The 17,302-nt window shown below is 42.7% G+C and overlaps 2 protein-coding genes across 3 annotated transcripts in view; both read left to right on the top strand.

Moving 5' to 3' along the window:
* Window positions 1-17,302, top strand: part of GUK1 (guanylate kinase 1) — a 359,169-nt gene that overhangs the window by 60,812 nt on the left and 281,055 nt on the right. The window lies entirely within an intron of this gene.
* The window catches only part of PRSS38 (serine protease 38), a 28,325-nt gene that overhangs the window by 10,293 nt on the left and 730 nt on the right, over window positions 1-17,302 (top strand). The window contains exon 4 of the mRNA XM_050758991.1: window positions 17,037-17,179. Within this exon, the coding sequence (XP_050614948.1) occupies window positions 17,037-17,179 (143 nt within the window). The remainder of the gene's footprint in view (window positions 1-17,036; window positions 17,180-17,302) is intronic.

Below are 17,302 nucleotides of genomic sequence, written 5' to 3'. Positions count from 1 at the left end.
AACTTTGTTCCTCTTGCTTAGGATTGTCTTGGCTATTCAGGCTTTATTTTTTGTGCCATATGAATTTTAAAATAGTTTTCTTCTAATTATGTGAAGAATGTCAATGGTAGTTTAATGGGAATAGTATTGAATCTATAAATTACTTTGGGCAATATGATCATTTTCACAATATTGAGTCTTCCTGTCTATGAGCATGGAATGTTTCTCCGCTCGTTTGTGTCCCCTCTGATTTCTTTGAGCAGCAGTTTGTAGTTCCTTTTGAAGAGGTCCTTCACTTCCCTTGTTAGCTGTATTCCTAGGTATTTTATTCTTTTTGTAACAGTTATGAATGGGAATTCATTCATGATTTGGCTCTCTGCTTGCCTGTTGTCAGTGTATAGGAATGCTAGCAAGTTTTGCATATTGATTTTGTATCCTGAGACTTTGCTGAAGTTGCTTACCAGCTTAAGAAGCTTTTGGGCTGAGACAATGGGGTTTTCTAGATATAGGATCGTGTCATCTGCAAAGATAATTTGACTTCCTCTCTTCCTATTTGAACACCATTGATTTCCTTCTCTTGCCTAATTGCCCTGGACAGAACGTCCAATATTACGTTTAATAGAAGTGGTAAGGCTGGGTACGGTTGCTCACGCCTGTAATCCCAACACTTTGGGAGGTCGAGGTGGGTGGATCACCTGAGGTCAGAAGTTTGAGACCAGCCTGGCCAACATGGCGAAACCCCATCTCTACTGAAAATGCAAAAAAAGTAGCTGCGCGTGATGGCACACATCTGTAGTCCCAGCTACTCGGCATGCTAAGGCAAGGGAATCACTTGAATCCGGGAGGCGGAGGTTGCAGTGAGCCGAGATAGCGCCTGAGTGACAGAGTGAAACTCTGTCTCAGAAAGAAAAAAAAAAAAAAAAGGTGGTGAAAGAGGGCATTCTCTTGTACCGGTTTTCAAGGGCAATGACTGCCTCCAGCTTTTGCCCATTCAGTATAATATTGGCTGTGAGTTTGTCATATATGGCTCTTATTATTTTGAGGTCTGTTCCTTCAACACCTAGTTTAGAGTTTTTAACATGAAAGGATGTTTAATTTTATCAAAGGCCTTTTCTGCATTTATTGAGATAATCACGTGGTTTGTGTCGTTGGTTCTGTTTATGTGACGGATTACGTTTATTGACTTGCGTATGTTGAATCACCCTTGCATCCCAGGGATGAAGCCAACCTGGTTGTGATGGATAAGCTTTTTGATGTGCTGCTGGATTCGGTTTGCCAGTATATTGTTGAGGATTTCTGCATTGATATTCATCAAGTATATTGACCTGAAGTTTTGTTGTGGTCGTTGTAGTATCTCTGCCAGGTTTTGGTATCAGGATGATGCTGGCCTCATAGAACAAATTAGGGAGAAGTTCCTCCTTTTCAATTTTTTTGTAATGGTTTCAGTAGAAATGGAACCGGCTCTTCTTTGTCCCTCTGGTAGAATTCAACTGCAAATCCATCAGGTTCTGGGGTTTTCATGGTCGGTAGGCTATTTATTACTGCTTCAATTTCAGAACTTGTTACTGGTCTGTTCAGGGTTTCAATTTCTTCTTGGTTCAGTCTTGGGAGCATGTATGTGTCCAGGAATTTATTTTCTAGTTTTCTAGTTTCTTTTCTAGATTTTTTTAGTTTATGTGCATAGAAGTGTTTATAGTATTCTCTGATGGTGGTTTGTATTTCTGTGGGGTCAGTGGTGATATCCCTCTTATCATTTTTTGTAATTCACTATGAGTTTTTTCATATATTATGTTGTTTGTGAGCAAAGACAGCTTCTTACTTTCCAGTGTGGGTAGCATTTCTGTCTCTTGCCTCATTACACTGGCTACAACCTCTAATCTAATGTTCAATACAACTGGGAATAGTGGATATCCTTGCCTTGTTCTTCATCTTAGTGGGGGAAATGTTTAGTCTTTCAGCATCAAGAATGATGTGAGCTGTGGGGTTTTTTGTAGATATCTTTTAACAGATTGAGGAGGACTTCTTTTGTTCCTAGTTTGTTGAGTATCTTTCTTATGAATAGGAGTAAGAAATGCTTTTTCTATATCTATCGATATGTTCCTGTGGCTCCTGATTTTTATGTTATTGATATATTCAATTTTGGATATTAAACCCACCTTGCATTCCTATGATTAATCCCTCTTGGTCATTGTGTATAATATTCTTTCTAGGTTGCTGGAATCAATTTGTTAATACTTTGTTAAAGATTTTTGCAACTATATTTATGAGACATATTGGCTGAATTTTTCTTGTGATGTTTTTGTCTGGTTTTGGTATCAGAATAATATTCGTGTTTATAGTATTGGTATTGTTTCCTTCTTAAAGATTTGATAGAATTCATGAGCAAAGCCACCTGGGCCTGGGCTTTTCTTTACAGAAAGATATTTTATTTAATTTGTTATTTACTTTATGTATTTATTATTGTCCTATTACTTTTACATTTTCTTATACAGGTGCATTCAGATTCCCATTTCTTCTTGAATTAGTTTAAGGTGTCTACTTTTTTTTTTTTTTTTTTTTTTTTGAGATAGAGTTTTGCTCTTGTCACCCAGGCAAGTGCAATAGTGTGATCTCAGCTAACTGCAACTTCCACCTCCCGGGTTCAAGCGATTCTCCTGCCTGAGTAGCTGGGATTACAGGCACCCACCACCAAGCCCTGCTAATTTTTTTTTTCTTTTAAGTAGGGACAGGGTTTCACCATGTTGGCCAGGCTGGTCTCGAACTCCTGACCTCAGGTGATCTGCCCACCTCAGCCTCCCAAAGTGCTGGGATTCCAGGCATGAGCCACCACGCCTGGCCTTAAGGTGTCTAATTTGATAGCACACAGTTGTTCATAATGGTCTCATCATTTATTTTAATTTCTAAAAGGATAGTAGTAATATTTCATCTTTCCTGATTTTGGTAATTGGCATCTTTTCTATTTTTATCTTGGTCATTATAACTAAAGGTTTATCAATTCTGGTTGTCTTCTTGAAGAACTGATTTTTGGTCACTGATTTTCTGTATTACTTTTCTGTTTTCTATTTCATTGATTTCCACTCTCATCTTTCTTATTTTCTTTCTTCTGATTGCTTTGAATTTAATTGTTCTTTTTCTACTTTCATAAGGTGGAAGCTTAGAGTGGTTTGTGACCTTTCTTCTTCTTCTAATATAAGCATTTAAAGTTATAAATTTCCCTCTATGCACTGTTTTAAATGCTTCCCACAAATTTTGGTATACCATGTTTTTGTTTTCATTTAGTTGAGGATATTATCTAATTTCCCTCATAATTTTTTCTTCAAAGTTTCTTAATTATAAGTATTTGGTGAATTCCAAATAAAATTTCTATTTTAATTTTAACTTTAATGCCCTTGTGCTTAGAAAAAATACTTGCTATAATTTTATACTTTTTGAACTTATGGAGATATGTACTATGGCTTAGAGTATGGTCTGTCCTGGTAAATGATCCGTGTGTGTTTGGAAAGAATATGTGTCTTGCTGTCATTGGTGTGGAAATTTTTATAAGTCACAGGTCCAGTTGGCTGATAACATTTTTAAGTCTTCCATATCCTTATTGGTGTTCTGTCTTTTAAAAGCAGTTATTGGGCCGGGCACAGTGGCTCACACCTGTAATCCCAGCACTCCACCAGGTCAGGAGATCGAGACCATTCTGGCTAACACGGTGAAACCCCATCTCTACTAAAAATATTAAAAATTAGCTGGGTGTGGTGGCATGCACCTGTAGTCCCAGCTACTTGGGAGGCTGAGACAGGAGAATCACTTGAAGCCAAGAGGCGGAGGTTGCAGTGAGCCGAGATTACACCACTGCGCTCCAGCCAGAGTGACAGAGCAAGACTCCGTCTAAGAAAAAAAAAAAAAAAAAAAAAAAAAGCAGTTATTTAGAGTAGAGTACTAAAATCTCTATGACTGCTGAATTGTTTATTTCTCCTTTCAATCATGTCAGGTTTTGCTTCATATATTTTCAGGCTCTGATTGATTGGGTGCATATATATTTATAATTATGTCTCCTTGGTGTGTTGATTCTGTTATCATTTAATCAACTGTCTTTCTTTGTCCCTAGTTACATTTGTTTTAAAGCTTGTTTTGTCTGATATTGATCTAGCCACTTAGGCTCTCTTACAATTACTGTTTGCATGGATATCTTTTTTTATCTTTTCACTTTCAATCTATATATGCCTCTGAATCCAAAGTGTATCTTTTGGTAGAAAGCATACAGTTGGGTCTTCCTTTTTTATCTAGCCTGGAAATCTCTGCCTTTTGGTTGAAGTATTTAGTCCTTCTTCACATATAATGTAATTATTGATTTTGTGGATTTAAATTTGCCATTTTGCTAAATGTTTTCTATGTATCTATATAATCTCTTTCCTCTATTCCTTTTTCCATGTCTTCTTTTATGTTAACAAAGTGACTTTTGGTATGCCATTTTCATTCTTCCCTTGATTTTTTAGACTATATTTCAAAAGATGTTTTCTAAACAGTGGTTGTAGGGCTTGCTTTGTTTATCACAATCCAGTCAGATTAATACTGATTTAATTCTGGTGAAATATAACAATGGTTAAAGACCGAAAGCTTTCCCTCCAAGATCAGGAACAAAATTAAGATGCCTGCTTTCACCACTGGTATTCCACATTATACCAGAAGCTCTGGACAGACAAATTAGGTGAGAAAAATAAATAAAAGAAATCCAAATTGGAAATGCAGAAGTAAAACTATCTCTGTTTGCAGATGACATGCTCCTATATATAATCCCAATGAAAATCCCAATGAATCCTAAAAACAAACACTCAGTAACAACAAAATAAAACTACAGATAATTTTTAAAATCCAGCCAAGTGGCACGGTGCAAAATCAACACACAAAAAAATAAGTCGTGCTTCTATACAACCTCAATGAACAATTCAAAAAGGAAAATAAGAAAATTTCCCATCTGCAGTGGCACCCAAACCAAAACATACCTATGATAAAAATGTATCTAAGAAAATGAAAACTACAAAATGACATTGAAAACTACAGAACGTTGCAGAAAGAAATTTTTGAAAACATAAATAAATGCAAAGACAGCTGATGTTCATGGATTGGGAGACTTAATATTGTTAAGATGACAATATTACCCAAAGTGATCTACAAACACAGTCCTTATCAAGATACCAATGCCCCTTTTTGCAGAAATAAGAAAGTCAGTCTTCAAATTTATATGTAATTAGAAGAGGCCACAAATAGCTAAAACAATCTTAAAAAAGAACAACCTGGCCGAGTGCAGTAGCTCACGCCTGTAATGCCAGCACTTTGGGAGGCCGAGATGGGCAGATCACCTGAGGTCAGGAGTTCGAAACCAGCCTGGCCAACATGGTGAAACCCATCTCTACTAAAAATACAAAATTAGCCGAGTGTGGTCGTGGGCGCCTGTAATCCCAGCTACTTGGGAGGTTGAGGCAGGAGAATCACTTGAACCAAGGAGGCAGAGGTTGCAGTGAGCCAAGATCGTGCCACTGCACTCTAGCCTGGGCAACAAGAGCGAGACTCCATCCTAGGGGAAAAAAAAAAAAGCAACGTTGGACGACTCATACTTCCTGATTTCAAAATATACCATGAAGCTGCAAGAGTCAAAATCATGGGTTATGGCATAAGGAAAGATATAGAGACCAATGGAATAGAATTGAGAGTCCAGAATAACTGGCCCATTCATTTTCAATGAAGGTGCCAAGTCCATTCCATGGAGAAGGAACCATCTGTTCAACAAGTTGTACTAGACATTCACATATAAAAGAATGAAGTTGGACCCTTACTTCATACCATATACAAAATTTACCACAGAAGTTATTGAAGACTAAGTATATCAACTCAAAGTATAAAATTTTAGAATAAAACTGTCATTGGTTGAATTATGTCCCCCAAAAGACATATTGAAGTTAACACCCCCAGTAGTCATAAATGGAACATTTTAGAAATAGGCTATTTGCAGATGTAATCAAGTTAAGATGAGGATGTTAGGGTGGGGCCTTATCCAATATGACTGATGTACATATAGGAAGAGGAGAAGGGACACAGGCATGGAGCATGCATGTGATGACAGAGGCAGGGACTGGAGCCATGCACCTGCCAGCCATGGAATGCCAAGGATTTCTGGCAAAATCCTAGAAGCTAGGAAGAGGAAAAGAGGGATCCTCCCTGAGACCCCTGATAGGGAGCCTGGCCCTTCTGACACCTTAACATCAAACTTCTGGTCTGCAGAGCTGTGAAACAAAAACTTTTTGTCATTTGCAACTGCCCAGTTTGGGGTACTTCGTGACAGCAGCCCTAGGAAACAAATACAGAAACATAGGTCAAGAAATCACGACCTTAGACTTGGCAATAGTTTCTTAGAGACAACAAAAACATGAGCATCAAAATAAATTGGCCAGGTGTAGTGGCTTATGTGTATAATCCCAACAGTTTGGGAGGCCAAGGTGGGTGGATTAGTTGAGTCCAGGAGTTCGAGACCAGCCAGGGCAACATGGTGAAACTCAGTCTCTACAAGAAATACAAAAATTAGCCAGGCGTGGTGGTGTGCACCTGTAATCCCAGGTACTCAGGTGGCTGAGAATCGTTTGAACCGGGGAGGCAGAGGTTGCAGTGAGCCGAAGTTGCACCACTGCACTCCAGCCTGGGCAACAGAGCAAGACTTTGTCTCAAAAAAAAAAAAAAAGGGTCGGGCGCAGTGGCTCAAGCCTGTAATCCCAGCACTTTGGGAAGCCGAGGTGGGTGGATCACGAGATCAGGAGAAAAAAAAGTAGCCAGGCGTGGTGGTGGGCGCCTGTAGTCCCAGCCACTCGGGAGGCTGAGACAGGAGAATGGCGTGAACCCGGGAAGCGAAGTTTGCAGTGAGCCGAGATCGCACCACTGCACTCCAGCGTGGGCGACAGAGCGAAACTCCATCTCAGAAAAAAAAAAAAAAAAAATTAGCTGTGTGTGGTGGCGAGTGCCTGTAGTGCCAGCTACCCAGAGGCTATGGTGGGAGGATTACCTGAGCTCAGTAGGTCAAGGCTACAGTGAGCCAAGATTGCACCACCGCACTCCAACCTAGGTGGCAGATCTAAATTGTCTAAAAAAAAAAAAAAATTGATAAATTGGGCTTCATTGAAATTAAAAACTTTTGTATGTCAAAGACAATACCAAGAAAGTGATAAGAATGGAAGAAAATATTTTCAAATTATGAATTGATAAAAGCCTAGTATCTAGAATATATAAAGAACTCCTATAACTCAACAAAAAGACAAGCAACCCAATTTAAAAATGGGCAGAAGACTTGAACTGACATTTCTCCAAAGATAATATGTAAATGGTCCACAAGCACATGCAAGGATGCTCCACATCATTAGTCATTAGGAAACACAAGTCAGAACCCCAGCATCCATTCATCACTTGCTAAAATGGCTGTAATCAAACAAATGGAAAATAGGTTCTGGCGAGGGTGTGGAGAAAGCAGAGCCCTTGTTCATTGCTGGTGGGAATTAAAAATGACATACTCCCTGCAGAAACAATTTAGAAGTTCCTTAAAAAGTTAAACAGGCCAAGTGTACTGCTCATCTTTAATCCCAGCACTTTGGGAGGCCAAGGCAGGAGGATTGCTTGAACCCAGGAGTTTGAGATCAGCCTGGGCAGCATAGCAAGACCCCAACTCTAAAAAAAAAATGTTAAACATAGAATTACCCTATGGCCCAATTACCATGCATAACAACTCCACTCCTAGGTATGTACTCAAAGGACTGAAAGCTAGTGTTCAAACAAGTACATGTACATGTGTGTTCATAGTAGCACTATTCACAGTAGCCAAAAGGTGGAAACAGCTCACATGTCCCACAGTGGAAAAATGAAACTGGGGTATAGACATAGGATGGAAAATTGTTTCAAGCATAAAATGGAATACATGCTACAACACTGTCGAGCCTCACAAACACAATGCTAAGTGAAAAAGCCAGACACTAAAAGTCCTATATTGTGCGATTCAATGTATAAGAAATATCCGGAACAGGCAAATCATACAGATGAAATACAGATTGGTGGCTACCAAGGACAGGGTCTAGGGATGACTTTTGGCTTGATGAAAATGTTTTGGAATTAGATGGTGGTAATGGTTATATGGCATTGTGAATGTACTAAATGCCACTGAATTGTCTGCTTTAAAATGCTTAATTTTATGTAATGTAAATTTTGCCTTGATTTTTAAAAAGTGCTGTCCAGGTGTGGTGGCTCATGCCTGCAATCCCAGCACTTTGGGAGTCCGTGGCAGGAGGACAGCTTAAGGCCAGGAGTTTGAGACAAGCCTGGGAAACATAGCAAGACTCTGGTTATAAAAGAGGGGTTTGTTTTTTACCTTTTTTTTTTTTTTTTTTTTTTTTCGAGACAAGGTCTTGCTCTGTTGCCTAGACTGGAGTGCAGTAATATGAACACAGCTTATTGCAGCCTCAACCTCCTGGGCTCCAGCGATCCTTCTTCCTCAGACTCCTGAGTACCTGGGACCACAGGCACGCACCACCACACCAGGTAATTTTCTTTATTAGAGATGAGGGTCTCGTTTTACTGCCCAGGCTGGCCTCAAGGGATCCTCCCGCTTTTCAAAGTGCTGGGGTTACAGGTGTGAGCCACCAGATCAAGCCAAAAAAGTTTTTAATGAAAGCTTCAATAACAGAATTTTCATTGGAAACTCTCATCTTTCATGTGAGAATGCCTTTATTTTATACTCTACATTTTTGAGACATCGTTTACAAACTGTAAAATCCGCAAATATTAAGTTTATAGCTCAATTATTTTAACATATTCTTTTTTCATTTTTTAAAATTTTATTTCCTGTAACATTGGAGGTTACAATGACTTTTTAAAGCAAATTCCAGACACTATAATTCATCCACAAATATTTCAGTGTAGACAAACATTTTATTTATATATTTATTTAATCTTATTTTGTTCTTTTAGTGGCAGGGTCTTGCTCTGTCATCCAGGCTGGAGTGCAGTGGCACAGTCATAGCTCACTGCCACCTCTAACTCTTGGGCTCAAATGATCCTCCTGCCTCAGCCTTCAGAGGAGCTGGGACTACAGGTGTGCGCCACCATGCCTGGATACTTTTTACACACGAATAGTCCTGTTGCATCACCATTACCACCCTCCAAGATAAAGGACATTTCCTCACTAGAGAAAACTTCCAGTCTCCCCAGGTGACAAATCCCCCTTGCCAAGGTAACCATATTCTGAATTTTGTCATCATTTAATAGTTTTTCCTGTTCTTAAACTTCGTTAATGAAATCACACAGCATGGATTCCCTCTGTGCCCAGCTTTTTTCGATGACTACTGTTTTTGAGATTCATTCATGTTGTTTCCACATCAGCAGCTCATCCTTCTTTTTCTGTTGTGTCTTCTTTCAGTGTTTGCATGCAGCAAAGTTTCTTCTCTCCATAGTCCTACTAACAGACGTCTGGGCTGCCATCAGTGTTCAGGTCATGTGAATAAGTCTGCAACAGATATTACTGTGCAAGTCTTTTGGGGAATATACGTACTTATTTATCTTGGGTCTATGCTTGGTAGAATCTGTTGGCTGTGGTGTAGGGATAAATTCAACTTTATTAGAAACTGCCAAACATGTTTCTAAAGTGGTCATGCCATTTTTCAATCCTGTGAGCAATGTAGGAGAGTGCTAGTTGCTGCACCTCTTTGCCGATACTTGGTAGTGCCATCTTTTTCATTTCAGTTATGCTATTCATGTCTCATGACTGCTTCTTCAGGTTTGCTGACTTGTAGGAGTTCTTTATATACTCTGGATACATGTATTTCGATGTGTATTGCAAATATTTTCTACCAGACTGTGACTTGGTTTGTCATTTTCTTTTTTTGTTTTATTTTTCTTTTTTAGAGATGGGGTCTTGCTCTGTTCCCCAGGCTGGTTTCAAACTTCTGGCTTCAAACGTTCCTCCCACCTCAGCCTCCCAAAGTGTTGGGATGACAGTCATGAGCCATTGCACCTGGCCAGCTTTTAATTTTCTTAGCAGTGTCTTCTGGTGGGAAAAAGTTTTTAATTTTGATGAAGTCCAATTTATTTTTATATTAATATTTTGGTTTCACACATGGAGGGTCTTTTATATTCTGTTTATAGAGATTTGCCTATTGTAAGTTTACAAAGACAATTTTCAACATTTATTCTAGAAGCGTTTTGAATTTAATTTTTATATTTAGGCATAAGATCCATCTGAAATTAATTTTTGCATATGGTGTGAGGAAAAGGCCAAGTTTGAGCCAGCTAGTGGCAGTGTCATGTCTGCTGTGACTCCGTGCGTGACCCTCAGTGGGCTTTCAGTGCTGTCCACGGCCCTCTCCTGAGCACCGCCGCTGCAGATGAGCATTGCAGTCTAGTAGTCAGAGCCAGTACGGGCACTCTGGGAGCCTTTGCATTTCCACTTGTGTTTGGAGTCAGCCCCCTCATTTCTACAAAATGCCTGCTAAGGTTTCGAATGATCCACTGTTTTCCATGGCTCTTGGTCCTGTTCCCTGAGACATCCTTTCTTTTGCATTAGTCTCCTTGGCTACTACCCCGAGCAGGCTTTGAAAAATGTTCATTCTGTCTATTTGTCATGATGTCAGGATGTCTTAAGCTACAGGACTTACATACTCAGGTTTAAGTTTTGTTTGCTTTAAGCAAGTTAGATGGATGTTTTGGCCATTATAATGTGAAAACTCTTATTTCTTTGCAGTATTTCACCAATTTGTGTGTCTATGATAATTGTAAATACATGCAATGACTGTATTTCTTTTTTCTAATATAATTCTTTATTTTATTTTATTTTAAAAAATTGAGCTAAGGCCTTACTATGTTGCCCAGGCCCAGGTCTCGAACTCCTGGGCTCAAGTGATCCACCTGCCTTGGCCTCCCAAAGTGCTGGGATTACAGGCATGAGCCACCACGCCCAGCTCTACGGCTCCATTTTAATGCCAAGGAATAAGTGTTCTGGCAGCACAAACTGGTCCATGCGAGGTAACGCGGATACATTCAGGTTCAGCCAACAACGTTTTGCATTTTTATGCTTCTTTTCCTGCCAGCCCTAAGGAAGTCAGTGTTGCCTGAATGCTTTAATAAAACATATTGCTGTTTAAATGTATGCAACTGAGCCAGGTGCAGTGGTCCAAGCCTGTAATCCCAGCACTTTGTGAGGCTGAGATAGGAGGATTGCTTGAGGCCAGGAGTTTGAGACCAGTCTGGACAACATAGTGAGACCCCATCCCTACAAAAAAGGAAATAAAATAAAATAATTAGGCAGGCATTGAGGTGCATACCTGTAGTCCCAGCTACTTGGGAGGCTGAGGCAGGAGGATGGTTTGAGCTCAGGATGGCTTGAGTCCAGGCTGCAGTGAGCCATACTCATACCACTGCATTCCAGCCTGTAACAGAGCAAGACCCTGTCTCAAAGAAAAAAAGGTATGTAACCAGAGCAGGACCCTGTCTCAGGGAAAAAAGAAAAAAAAGGTATGTACTGAAAAATAAGTTTTTAAAAGGTCTTTTATATATATTGCATTTGAGCAACTTTCTCAGATTTTCTTGGCTTAGTGGCCTTTTGACATTGTGAACATCCTGTTCCCCAGTTCAGACTGGTGACAGTTTTACAAGTACAGATCTTAGATTCTTATGTCTTCTCCTGACATCCTCGATGTGCCACCACTCTTTCTGAGGTAACACTTCCTAAATGTCATCGCTGCCTTTTTGGGTGTGTTAGACTGTTGAGGGACAGCACCCCGAGGGTACTTAGAGTCACTGTCATCCAGCAGAGGATGTCTACCGGGAACTTCCTTAATTCTTCCCAGGACTTAGCACAGAATGCCTTAGCACTGGTGCCAACGGCCACACCCTGAGCAGATCTTTATTCCAAGCCATGTCTTGCTTGATTTTCTCTTTGCCCCTAGGCTTTATTTTATTTTCAGAATATTTTGCTAGCTAGAAAGACTTGAGAACAGACTCAGTTTAATTTTCCAACCCAGAAAACCGCAGCCCCTGTCTTACAGGGGTCAGTAAACTACAGACGAGCAGTCAGATCCACTCCATTGCTTGGTTCTGTGTTGTCTGTGAGCTTAGGATGGTTTTTACACTTTTGTTTTTAAAATATTATTTTATATTTTGAGACACAGTCTCAGGCTAGAGTGCAGTGCATTGATCATAGCTCACTGCAGCCTCAAACTCCCAGGCTCAGGCAATTCTCCCACTTCAGCCTCCTGAGCAGCTGGGACTATAGGCGTGTGCCACGATACCCAGCTAATTTTTGTTATTTTTGTAGAGACGGGGGTCTCGCTATGTTGCCCAGGCTGGTCTCAAACTCCTGGGCTCAAGTGATCCTCCTGCTTCAGTCTCCCAAAGTGCTAGGGTTACAGATGAGCCAGTGCACCCAGCCTACACTTTTAAATGGTTGGGGGGAAAAAAAAACCCAAAAGAGGAATATTTCATAAAACATGAAAATTATTTAAAACTCAAAATTCAGTGTCCCTACATTTTTCTTCAAGCACATACATGCCTGTTTATTTACATATTGCCTCTGGCTGTTTCCATTCCACAACAGCAGAGTGGAGCAGTGGCTGCAGAGCTGAGACAGCCTGTAGAGCCTACAGTGTCTACATTTTGGTCCCTTATGGAGTTTGCTCACCCCTTCTTCACTGCGTGTCCTCTACGGTTGTTTGAAAATTGGCGTCTTCTCTTTCGAGTTCCTCTCTTTTCTGTAGTGCCTTTTCCTCAGCCAGAATCGCCATTTGGCTTTCGTCATCTTGTGAAGTCTCTCAAGTTCATTAAACATATTTTGTACTTTCCATGTCTCCGTCAGCAACAGTTTGTGCCACTTCATCCCCCAAGCCACCATCTTCCCAACCTCCTATATCAGTTTTCCCTTCATTTTTCCAGATCCTACTGTGAGTGCTGCTAGCCACCAGCTTCCAAAACCAAGGCCACGTTTTTTATATTTTAGAGAAGCCTCTAATTCCTAGATGCCATTTCTGTATCATTTATCTATTGCCACAAGAATGCTGCATTATAAAGAGTGAGCAGCCCTGGTTCACCCAGCAATGGGCCTTTTACTGAGCTCAGGCAGCTGTGGGTTGGTGATGTAACCTGTGGGTTCTTCTGGTTGGGCTGAGCTTCTTCCATTGGGCTGCCGGCTGGCCTGGGACAGCCTGAGCTGAGGGGCTGGACTCTGCCCCATGCAACTGTCTCCATCCAGCAGGCTGGCCTGGCTGTGCCCCTCGGCAATGGTGAAGATTCAAGAGAGGGAGAAACAAGCACTTTTCCAAGCCCCTGCTTAAATCCCGTTGACCAAACCATGTCCGTGGCAAAATTCAGATCCAAGGATTGGTGAAATGCGACACCACACCTCGATGAGAGGAACCGCAAGACATGTGGCAGAGGGCACCCATGTGGGAAAGGCGGAGAAGGGGACCCACTAGTGCAGTCCATTTCCCCTGCACTCCTATTTTACTACTCAGCGTACAAACACTTTAAATAGCGTAACTCCATTTTCTTCTTTAACCCCTTACACTTTTGTTCTGTATTTTTCTTCTATACATTATATTGGCATGAATGCTGCTTTAAATCCAGTAATCCTTGACCACATTTTTCACTAGTCTTTCATTTTTAACCACAACCAGGAAAGGGTTAACCCAAGGCCCAAATTCAGTTCACCCAAAACCAGGACCACCCACCTCCCGGTAACAGCCCTCGTTCTCCAGCTCTGTCTCACAAATGTCTGCATCCTCCTCATCTCCTCCAGGGCATGTGAGCAGGCAGGTGTCTTAGTCCATTTGTGTTGCTGTAAAGGAATACCTGAGGCTGGGTAGTTTCTAGAAAAGAAGTTTTTTTGTCTCAGGGTTCTGTAGGCTGTACAGGAAGCATGGTGCTGGCGTCTGCTTCAGGGCCTCAGGCTGCTTCTACTCATTCGGAAGGGGAAGGGACCACATGGCCAGAGGGGAGGAGAATTCCCAGGCTCCTTTTAACAACCAGCTCTGTCTGTTGGAAGCTAATAGAATGAGAATTCACTCCCCTCACCTCCACAGCACCAATCTATTCATGAGGGATGCACTCCCCAGGACCCAAATTCCTCCCTTTAGGCCCACCTCCAACATTTGGAGTTGAATTTTAACATGGGATTTACATCCCAACTATAGCAGCAGGGCAGGCGAATGGTGCCTGCATGTCGACCTATGATCTGTAGGCCCAGGTCATATCCATGCTTCAAGGTACCCTCATTCCAGGAAAGCTTTCTCAAATTCAGCTCTGCCCTCTCTCCCTTCTGAGACACTGAATGCCATTTTATATGTCTGGTGTCTGTCCGTCTCTCTTTGTTTGGGGCACAGAATGCATTCTAATTCTCAGATCAAAAAAAATTTACTCTTCGTTGGTTCCTGCACAGTGCTCTTTTAGTGTTTGCTTGCTTATAATAATAGGGACACCAATCCAACAGGGAAACTAGAGCACTGACAACGTATCTGCTTCTGTGACCCTGCCCCATCTGGCTTTCCACCTCTCCTCCTCTGAGGGAACTTCTTTTTTTTTTTTTTTTTTTTTTTTTTTTTGAGATAGAGTTTCGCTCTTGTTGCCCAGGCTGGAGTGCAATGGCACGATCTCCAGCTCACCACAACCTCCGCCTCCCGGGTTCTAGTGATTTTCCTGCCTCAGCCTCCCAAGTAGCTGGGATTACAGGCATGTGCCACCATACCTGGATAATTTTGTATTTTTAGTAGAGACGGGGTTTCTCCATGTTGGTCAGGGTGGTCTCGAACTCCCAGCCTCAGGTGATCCAACTCCTTGGCCTCCCAAAGTGCTGAGATTTCAGGCGTGAGCCACCGCGCCCGGCCTCTGAGGGAACTTCTTACCATGCATCTTTGACAGACAGGTCATGGTAAGTATATCCATGGATTCCCAGGCCTTTGCAGAGAATCTGTTGCCCTCAGGAACAACAGCCCACAGATTGGAAAGCTCCAACCTTGATCACAGGAGCAGTAGACTTCACCCTCTCTAATGAGGACCAGCCTTTATATTTTCCTAACACCCTGAGACGGACACTAGGAATAGCCATGCCCTTTCTATGAGACATGTGTAGCGTTGTCTTGGCTGAATTAGTAAAAAAGCCATCCATACACAATGTAGCACAGGGTTCCAGGATGCATACGTGAACCACAGGCCACAAGACTTGGTTTACAGTGCCCCAATCAAGGCCAGGAAACCAAACGTAACTGAAAAGTAGCCCTCATATTTATTTGGGTCGCTTAGATGATATTACATGATATGCAATTCCACAACAACACATATTCCCCCTTTCATTTTCCCTCTTCTCCCATTCTCCCACACCCAACAAATCTTTGAACACATACATACACAAAAACAAAAAATAAAAACCAGCCGGGCGCTGTGGCTCACGCCTGTAATCCCAACACTTTGGGAGGCTGAGATGGGCAGATCACCTGAGGTCGGGAGTTTGAGACCACCCTGACCAACATGGAGAAACCCTGTCTCTACCAAAAATACAAAATTAGCCAGGTATGGTGGCACACGCCTGTAATCCCAGCTACTTGGGAGGCTGAGGCAGGAGAATCACTTGAACCTGGGAGGCAGAGGTTGCAGTGAGCCAAGATAGCACCACTGCATTGCACTCCAGTCTGGGCAATAAGAATGAAACTCTGTCTAAAAAAGAAATAAAAAACAAACAAAACACCGACCAAGCACAGTGGCTCATGCCTGTAATCCCAGCACTTTAAGAGGCCAAGGCAGGTGGATCACCTGAGGTCAGGAGTTCAAGACCAGCCTGGCCAACATGGTAAAACCCCATCTCTACTAAAAATATAAAAATTAGCCAGGCATGGTGGCGCCCACCTGTAGGCTCTGCTACTTGGGAGGTGGAGGTTGCAGTGAGCCAAGATTGCACTACTGCACTCCAGCCTGGGCGACAGAGTGAGACCCGGTCTCAAAACAACAAAACAAACAAACAAAGCCTCTATGTGACTTTCAACTCCCTAGACTGTTCTGTCCTGATTTGACTCTTCATGGAACACTCTCTTACTTTTGACATCTTTTATTTGTTTTAACTTTTATAATTGTTTCTTTTTGATATAAATATTCAGGAAACCAAACATAGGGTTGGGGTTAGGGCTAGGGGTTAGGCTTAGGGTTAGTGTTCCTTCAGTATGTGGTGGGGATCCTCCCCAGTGAGACCTGGGCTCCTCCCCATCTGTGGTTGGGATTTCATTCATGGGTCATTGGAGTTACTCCCTGTCTGTGGTCAGGGCTTCCTCCCCTACCCTCCACAAATGGTGAGGTTTTCTCCCTGTGAATGGGCAAAGCTTCTCCCTACATGTGGTGGGGCTCCTTCCCCTGAGTGGTCAGGGTTCCTCTCTCCGTGTGGTGAGACTCCTCCCTATGTGTGGTCAGGACTCCTACCTGTGTGGTGGGATTCCTCCCTATGTGTGGTCAGTGCTCCTTCCAGTTTGTGGTGGAGCTCCTCCCTATGTGTGGTTAGGGCTCCTCCCTCTGAGTGTTCAGGGCTCTTCCCTGTGTGTGGTGGGACTCCTCACCATGTGCAGTGGGGCTCCTCCCTATGTGTGGTCAGGGCTTCTCCCTATGTGTGGTGGGGCTCCTCCCTACGTGTGGTGGGACTCCTCCCTATGTGTGGTCAGGACTCCTCCCTATGTGTGGTGGGGCTCCTCCCTATATGTGGTGGGACTCCTCCCTATGTGTGGTCAGAACTCCTCCCTATGTGTAGTGGGGCTCTTCCCTATGTGTGATGGGGCTCCTCCCTATCTATAGTGGAGCTCCTCCCTATGTGTGGTCAGGACTCCTCCCTATGTGTGGTCAGGACTCCTCCCTATGTGTGGTGGGACTCATCCCTATGTGTTGTTAGGGCTCCTCCCTATGTGTGGTGGGGCTCCTCTCCATGGGCTGTCCCCTTGGTGTCCATTGTGGGGCAGGGATCCCCCCACCCCACCCAAGGCAGGCGCTGCCCCCTCACGGGAGCCCTCCTCCCACAGGTGAGACCTCAGACGAGCTGCAGGAGGTGCAGCTCCCGCTGATCCCGGAGCCCTGGTGCCGCCTGCTCTACGGACACGTGTCCTACATCATGCCCGACATGCTGTGTGCTGGGGACATCCTGAACGTTAAGACCGTGTGTGAGGTGTGCCCCTCCTGGTCCGTGAGACAGAGGTCACGGGTGCCCTGTGCCTGTGGACCCCAGGGGACCCCGCTCTGGCCTCCCACTGACTAGCAGGAGCCCTGCAGCCGTGCCCTGAGCTGAACA

This window comes from Macaca thibetana, chromosome 1, assembly GCF_024542745.1.
Source record: "Macaca thibetana thibetana isolate TM-01 chromosome 1, ASM2454274v1, whole genome shotgun sequence".
Classification (NCBI taxonomy): Eukaryota; Metazoa; Chordata; class Mammalia; order Primates; family Cercopithecidae; genus Macaca; species Macaca thibetana.
Note: the sequence above shows the minus strand (reverse complement) of the source record. Positions and strands in the feature narration are given on the sequence as shown.